The sequence below is a fragment of the Nuphar pumila genome, chromosome 7 (assembly GCF_984573655.1).
Source record: "Nuphar pumila chromosome 7, dmNupPumi1.hap1.1, whole genome shotgun sequence".
Classification (NCBI taxonomy): Eukaryota; Viridiplantae; Streptophyta; class Magnoliopsida; order Nymphaeales; family Nymphaeaceae; genus Nuphar; species Nuphar pumila.
Window position 1 is genome coordinate 30,637,580 of NC_143255.1, and position 8,381 is coordinate 30,645,960.

General features: G+C 40.9%; 1 protein-coding gene across 2 annotated transcripts; it reads right to left on the reverse strand.

The window, feature by feature from the left end:
• Positions 1-2,089: 2,089 nt before the first annotated feature.
• On the reverse strand, positions 2,090-7,545 carry LOC149831739 (5-methyltetrahydropteroyltriglutamate--homocysteine methyltransferase 1-like). Of its 2 annotated transcripts, none has more exons than XM_090014090.1 (13): positions 7,453-7,545; positions 5,607-5,960; positions 5,380-5,467; positions 5,105-5,232; positions 4,820-5,011; positions 4,496-4,695; positions 4,203-4,366; positions 4,047-4,127; positions 3,767-3,933; positions 3,558-3,663; positions 3,092-3,415; positions 2,868-2,996; positions 2,090-2,731 (listed from the first exon to the last, which is right to left on the reverse strand). In XM_090014090.1, the coding sequence occupies exons 2-13, from the start codon at positions 5,954-5,956 to the stop codon at positions 2,363-2,365; spliced, it is 2,298 nt and encodes a 765-aa protein (XP_089870216.1). In that variant the 5' UTR covers positions 5,957-5,960; positions 7,453-7,545; the 3' UTR covers positions 2,090-2,362. The 2 variants fall into 2 exon arrangements, with proteins under 2 accessions (XP_089870216.1, XP_089870217.1); XM_090014091.1 differs by lacking the exon at positions 7,453-7,545 and adding an exon at positions 7,066-7,180.
• Between the last annotated feature and the right edge of the window lie 836 nt (positions 7,546-8,381).

Genomic DNA, 8,381 nt, shown 5'->3' on the forward strand with positions numbered 1-8,381 from the left:
GTGACACATGTTAAAACCATTAAAATAAATTTAAAATGATATTAAAGAAATATTTTTTTATAATTATTAAAAAATAATTGATTCAAGCCTGCAGGGTATCGAATTTCTGTCGATACTCAAAGATAATGATAACATTGACATGAAGTGTTCAAGCTTGGCTCATTCTTGTGGCCAGCCAAGCCGAGCTCAAGCTCATAGTATGCTAGAGTTAAATGAGTCGAGCTGACTTGTTTATAGAAAAAATACATTGGTTTGGAATTAAGAGAAATAAAATTATAAAAGAATACATTTATAATATATGTAAAATATGTTTTTTATTACACCTGATTATATGAGCCGATCCCAAACAGGTACCTATTGTTTGAAACCATCTGTTTAGGAGCCCAACATGACCAATCTTAGCTGTTTAGGAGATCGGGTACCGCCCATGCACCAGGTGCCTCTTGGGCAGGGTCAGGTATAGTCCATGACCCACTGACCCAAAATATTTTTTATTGTTTTCCAGCCGCGCTAGGTTTTGCCATAATAGGCAAAGCCCTTTCTGTTTGTTAATGAAGATTTGTAGACTTTTAGGAATTTTGGGTATTTTGCTAGGTTATAAATTACCGCTAGTGTTATATTTTTATTTCTGATTTTAATATTTGTATTTGAGAAATGTTTGAGTTTATGAGTTGTTAACTTGTTATACGCTTTGATTTGATTGCATGATGCATTATATTCCTAGCGTTAGCATTTCTAGGGCTTTGTATGTTTGATTTTTTCTTATGTTTTTTCTGCTTTTTCCTTCATCTGATTCATTTTATGTGTTTGTGCTAGATTCTTATAGTTTTATTTGATTGTATTCGTGTATTTCATACTTCATTTACTGTTTGTATGTGCTATGCAGATGATTTATTCTTGTATTATTTTATATCACCCTTCCTAGACACGATTTTTGAATTTGTCGTGTCAGACTCTTGAACCCGCCCCCTTAGACACGCTTTTTGAATTTGTCGTGTCAGACTCTTGAGCCCTTGATTTTCTCGTAAGATTTTAAAATATATTATTATTCTCGCACTTTTTTATGGAAAATCTCGGCTAATATTAATTAAAATTAAAATTTAAAATACAAAAGGAAAATTTGAAAAGAAAACCTAGATACCGTTAAAGGTCTTTTTCAAAACTCTAATGAAAAGTAATTAAGTTCTAGTTTCCAAAGCTTCATTTTTGGAATACTTTCCTTTCTTACCACTTCCAAAGCTTCATTTTTGGAATACTTTCCTTTCTTACCACTTTCCAAAGCTTGCTTTTTCGGAAAACTGTCTCTTGGTCTTAACGAGTAATCAATGTGTGTGTGAATACTACTTAATGCATCTTAGTTAATTCTGATTTCCTGCGTGAGTTTTTTTTGTAACATTAGCCATTAAAAACGTAAATATCTCCATAAACTCGTGATATAATAATTACAATGATTTTATCCCGATATTTTCAAAATGCCGTGTCATATAGTCGTATTTTTACTCAAATGTGTTCGAGGTCCCGTGTATCCGTGCCTAGCGGTGGGTGGTAGGTGACAGGTTGCACTGCAACAAGATAGTAGATGGTACCGTGGTAGAGTCCGGACCGGGGTGCAATAACATATCCTGTCACCATCAGGCCTTTGGGCTCAACAACTGTTAGGCCTATCCCAAGATAGAGGGTGATCAGGGAGAACAGATCCTGTCAAACGCTGGGTGAGATTAACAACTACAAACCCCACTCCTCTCTAGGTCCCACTTGTACTGAACTCCAGCAGAGGGGCGGGGTTTGTAGTTGTAATCTCTGGACAGGATCGGCTCTCATGATCAGGTGGTGCTTAATGCACAAATATTCGTGCAATCAAATCATATTTCACCTGATCTTTTCACACCGTAAGTAAGCAGCGATGGCAGAAGGTGGGACCGAGACCTAGCGTTGGTGGAATGTGATTGGGTATTGCATGTTCTCTCTATGAGCGACGTTGCCATGGAATGGGGTTAGAATCAGATTCTACACCAGGCAGCAGGGCCTCCTGATCAAAAGCAATATGACCAGGCATAAAATGGTCGCTGGAACCTTGAACGAGCAATAAAAATCAACAGAGAGAAATAGCAGCATTTTTTTCAGATTTCAGATCGAATTACAAAAGAAACATCCCGCCTTCAGCAGAAGAAAGAAAATAGAAAAGAAGCTCGAAGTAGCCAAAAAGACATACGCAAATGAACACCAACAAGCAGCATATGGGGCAAATGGCCTAGGTTGCCCAACCAGTAGCAACCACTACACCAGTCTACTAACACAGTCCTTGAAATATTTCATAACAATTTGAATTTTTTTTCTTTTTCCGCTTCTGCAAAGATAAACCTCACTTTGTGCCGCCCAACTGGGTCCGGATGAGCTTGGCTGCATCGACCATGTTGGTCAAGGCCGGTTTGACCTCGTTGTACTTCCTGGTCTTGAGACCGCAGTCTGGGTTCACCCACAAAATGTTGGACTCGAGCACAGCAAGCATCTTGTTGATGCGGTCTGCAATCTCCTCGGTGGATGGGATCCTGGGGGAGTGGATGTCGTAGACACCAGGGCCGATGCCAGCACCATACTTCACACCCTCGCGGAACACAGAGAGCAGCTTCTCATCAGAGCGGGAGTTCTCGATGGTGATCACATCAGCATCCATGTCGATGATGGATTGGATGATGTCGTTGAAGTTAGAGTAGCACATGTGAGTGTGGATCTGAAAACACAGATGCCATTGATCAATTACTAAAAACCAAGATAATCCCAGTAAATTGTCTGCAAAGACACACTAAGGTGATCTATAGACATGGTAGAGGCACACCTTAAATAACCAGGACAAAAAAATTAAGTACCTGGGTAGTGTCCTTGACACCAACATTTGTGATCCTGAATGAATGAACAGCCCATTCAAGGTAGAAGGTCTGCTCCGACTTGCGCAAGGGCAACCCCTCTCTCAGAGCAGCCTCATCAATTTGGATCACCTGTAAATGGATAGAGAATATTATAAGCCCAACAGTAATTCCCATGGTGTTCTATACAGAGCTTGAGCACAATCGATGAAAGATAACCAACCAACCTGAATTCCAGCAGCTTCAAGGTCCTCGACTTCATCCTTGATGGCCAAGGCAATCTGGTAGCATGTTTCGAACCTAGGCTGGTCATTTCTTACAAAGGACCAGTTGAGGATGGTGACGGGACCAGTAAGCATTCCCTTCATGGGGCGGCTGGTCATGCTCTGAGCCGCTGAGGACCAGAACACGGTCATGGGCTTGGGGCGGCTCACGTCACCATAGATGATTGGGGGTTTGACGCAGCGTGATCCGTAAGATTGCACCCACCCATTGACAGTGAAGGCAAAGCCTTGCAACTGTTCCCCGAAGTACTCAACCATGTCGTTCCTCTGAAAGTATAGGAAGAGAACCAAGAATATTTGTTAAACATTTTGATTGCTTATGTTGGCAACAATGGTGATGTGGAAATAAATTTCAACAGACTGATAAACAAGGATGATGAAGAAGAGAAATCATGAGTTAATCTTCTACCTCTGGCTCTCCGTGCACAAGGACATCAATATCAAGTTCTTCCTGCAGTTTGACAACCTTGTGGATCTCCTCCTTGATAGCCTTCACATATTCTTCCTCAGTGATTCTGCAACAAGCCCAAGATATTATAAATGAAGTATTAAAATTCACAGAACCAAGTACAACACTTGGGCAGTAGGATGATATAAAGATAAAAGAAAAAGGCTCACTTGTTTGCTTTGTATTCACGGCGCACCCTTCTAAGCTCTATGGTCTGAGGGAAGGACCCAATTGTGGTTGTTGGAAGAATGGGGAGGTTTAAGTCTTTCTGCTGTGCATCCAACCTAGCACTCACTGGTGTGGCTCTCCGATGGTCAGATCCCTTCAAAGCAGCAGCCTAGGCACACAAAAGAACAATGTTTGAGATACACAACGTGAAGGAATCCAGGAGTGGGAATTTAGTCGATGAACCAACAGAATCAGATGCATAGACTTCCCAATAGCACTTACAGCTTGCTGAACAGCCTCGTTTGTAACCCTTGGAGAGGACTTTCTCGATGCCTGAGCAGCATGGTTGGCATGAAAGAATGCCTGGAATAAGAAAATGTTTAATTATATGTTAAATGAAGACAGAGACATCGACACAGTCTATAGAGCAGCACAAACCTCATCCTTGTGACCAGCCAATGCCTTGGCCAGAGCATTCACTTCTACAACCTTCTGTGCAGCAAATGCCAACCACGACTTGATTTCATTGTCAAGCTTTGTCTCATTTGCAAGATCAACAGCAGTGTGCAGCAGAGAGCAAGAAGTGGAAACAACAAGCTTATCTGCATGAAATATATACAGTAGCAGCATCAGCAAACTTTCACCAACTCTTCTTTTTCCTTAAAATGTGAACTTTCACCACTAGCTTACAGCAGTGCATCAAGTGAAAAGATGAAAGAATAATAGCATACCCTTGCCTACAACAGCCTCAAGCGCATGCAGGGTGCTAAGAGACGCAGCCAGATCATTAGCCCAGATATTCCTTCCATCAACAACTCCAGCAAATAGGAATTTATCCGCAGGGAAAGAACTCTTGATCAAGTCAGTGGTTTTTGTTCCCCGGACAAGATCAAAACCAAAGCCAGAAATTCCCTTCAATGAAGTGATGGTCCTGAGAGGCAAAGCAGCAGTTAGGTAAAAGAAGATTAATTATTAAAAACAAAATTAGGTTCCTGGAGAACCAGAGAATCCATCAAAAGAAAATACAAAAACAATTCAACCATTCAAAGTCTTACTTGTACGCTTCGGCAGGGACGTCAGCAAAGTAGGTTTCAACAAGAACATGCAAACCAGAGAAGGATGACTCCAACTCTGTATATGCCTCAGTGAATGCCTTCAATTGGTGAGAGTCCAAATCCAGGACAAGGGTAGGTTCATCCAATTGGATCCAGGTTGCCCCAGCTGCTTTCAGTTCAGCAATAACTTCCCTGCACAGAGATCAGGAGATCACTATGAGAAAACCTGATCCTCACAATTCCAAACAAAATGACTAGCCTAAGCTGGTAGCAACCAATTCTTACTTGTAGACAGGAAGGATTTTTCCCAAGAGCGAGAGAAGAGAGAAAGATTTCTCAACACCCTTTGCAGGTTTTGATAGCAACAGGTAGGAGACAGGACCAACAATGACAGGAACAGTGTCGATTCCAATCTATAACATACACAAACACCAATATAGAAATAAGATTCTAAGACTAAGCAAATAACAAAATATTAAAAAAAAACGCTGTTGTCCAACATTAGGGCTTGCGATCTTGGTAGAACTTATCATTACTAGTTATAACAAACACAAAATTACCTCTTTTGCCTCCTTATATTCAGACACAGCTTTGTATGATGCATAAGAGAAATTTACATCAGGTCCCAACTCAGGCACAATGAAATGGCTGTTTCACAAAAATTTAGTCAGAAACAAGTAAACTGGAAAACTGAAGAGAAAGCTAAAATGATAAATTCACAGAAACAGAATATACAGCATATTGGCACTTACATCTCCATGCAAAAAAGCAGGAGAAGAATACTTACTAGTTGGTGTCAAACCATTTGGTCATTTCCATAGCAGGAACAGTAGCATTTCCTCTAGCCATGGAGAAGTAGGTGTCAAACCCAATCTCTCCACCATTCCAGCTATATCTAGGAGGAACAGCCCCGAGCATTGCAGTGGTATCAAGGACCTGGTCATAGTAGGAAAAGGTGTTGCTTGGGATGTACTTAATCCCGGCATCAGCCATCTGTTTCCAGATGGATAATCTCAGATCCTTGGCAACCTTCTGTAGATCCTCAGCACTGCTCTTTCCATCCCAGAATGACTCCAATGCAAATTTAAGCTCTCTCTTTGGGCCCATGCGAGGATATCCAACGATGTGGGATGCCATTGTGCTGTTCTCCAGATCGATGAACGATAAAATCAGTACACAGGATGATCTTCCAATATAAATCTAATCTAAATATATAGATATCACATAAGCGATGGAAGCCCCACACAATTATAATGTGAACACTTGGAAGTTACTTGCAACCAAACACATGCATACAATTTTTTCTTTTGAATGGCAACCAAAAATCACCATTTGAAAGTAGGTAGGAAGACGAGAAAGCATTGAAATTGAAACACGGAAAAAAAATTGGGTTACAAAACTAAAACCAAATGCAACAGCCAAGAGTGCAAAGAAGGATCAAAATCTACAATTCAAATTCTAGACTTCATCACAGAACCATAGAATTACAAAGTACCCATGTTAGTTAAGGAAACTCCAAGCAGGATAAATCTCTCCAAAAAAAAAAGATGTAAGGAAGAAGCATAGTAGATAGAAGTAAACAAATATCCCTAGACCAAGATTGCAAGGGAAAGAATAAACATAAAAATTGAAACACTGAAGAGAGCCCACGATCTATAAAATACAGATGCAAATGAATAAGTTGAGGTAGTTAATTCAAAACGATATATACAGTTGACAAACAAGACAGAGGAGCGAAGGAATCCAACATTCAACAACATCAAAAGATTCATAGATGCATTTGAAGCTAAAAACATGCACGTTACAGTAATAAAAAAAAATAAGGAGACCACGAGCCTGCAACAATCGGATTGAAGAATTAAAGTTTAGATTAAAAACTTCTTCAAATACAAACGCAGTCCGGATCTAGAGGGAGATCAAGATAAACTAAATCACAAAAACTAGATCTCAAACTCTATCAAGACAAATAGCAAAAAAAACTGTGTTAAGCGACGCCACAGTTGCAAATGCCAACTAAAAAACGTCAGATCCGAGACTTTGGAAACCAGATCTGCATCATTTTCCCTTCTCGAGATTCAGATCCGACACTAAATCTTCTTAATACATAACATAACCAGAAAATTCTCCAAGTTCAAGTCCTCATCATACACTAATCAGTTCCAAAAATCATGTAATCTAACCCAAGTCACCATCAACTAAAAGAAACAGCGTAAGAAAACCAGAAAACAAGAACGCAGAGAGCATACGCCAAGTGTTGACTTCTACCGCTGAAACTTCACTGAATCTGATCGGAAAGCCTCAGATCGAGATCCCGACGGCCAAAAAGCAAACTAAAAAAGCGAAAAAAAAAACGCGATCTAGAGTTACCGCGAAACCCAGAGCTCAAGCGCACAATCGCAGTACACAACGACGCGGACGGCCACAAAAGGAACCAAAACTCGCCTCCTACGCGGAAAAACGAAAAGGATAAAAACGAGATCCACTCTTTCTCCACTACTATGAAGAAAACCAAAACAAAGAGCAGCAGTAAATCCTAGACCTACAGATCCTGGATCCGAAAAAAGAGAGGAGACTGCGACCGAGCAAATCAGTAGAAGGAGGGAGAGATGCAGAGAGCGAGCGAGGGAGCTTACCTCGAACGTGTGGCCTCCGATATCTTAATGAGGTATGGAGAGAGAGCGAGAGCGAGAGCGAGAATGAGCCGAGAGGCACGGGAGTGGGAGGAGGAAGGGTGGAGTATTTATAGAGCGGGCGATCCTGATTTTGAGACGCCCGGAGAGGAAGAAGGGGGACCTTTGATTTTTTTTTTTTTCCATTTCTCCTTTTCTTTCTTAAAAATTTTCTTTTATGTGTTCTGGGCAAAGCTGGTGACTTTCCCTTGCATGTAAAGATCAAGCCTGTATTCATGCGAAAAATGAACGAGATTGAGGCTAGGTCTGGTAAACTAGCTAAACGAGCCGAGCTTCAAAGTTTCCAGGCTTCACTCATTCTTCTCGCTCATAATGAGCTTGAGTTATATGAGCCAAGCTTATTTATATAGAAAAAAACACATTGCTTTAGAGTTGAAAGAATTAAAATTAGAAAAAAAATACATGTAAGATATATATAAAATATATCTAAATTATCTTTTTTAATATCCAACAAGCTTATATGATTCGAACTGAGCCCATAGGAATGGCAGCGAGCCCGAAAAAATGGGGCAGCCTCATTCCGTTTGGATCGGGGATGGAGGACATGAAACGGGGATGGAGGTTAAAATCAAAACCTGTGCGAGGATGGAGTTACCCTTTCTCTCGCCCCGCCCCGTTCTATCCCATAGTTAGTAAAATAACTAAAATACCTTTAAGGATGATAGTGGATTGAAAAGAAACGCCCCCACCCCAGTCTCATCCCATTTGAACTTGGGATGAAGGACAAGAAACGGGAATGAAGACGGAGATGGAGGTTAAAATCAAAACCCGTGCAGGGATAAAGGAGGGGATGGAGGGCAGAATTTTGAGCCGAAGCGGAAGATGGAGACCTTGTCCCCCACCTCCGCCCCGGTCCACTGTCATCCTACGAG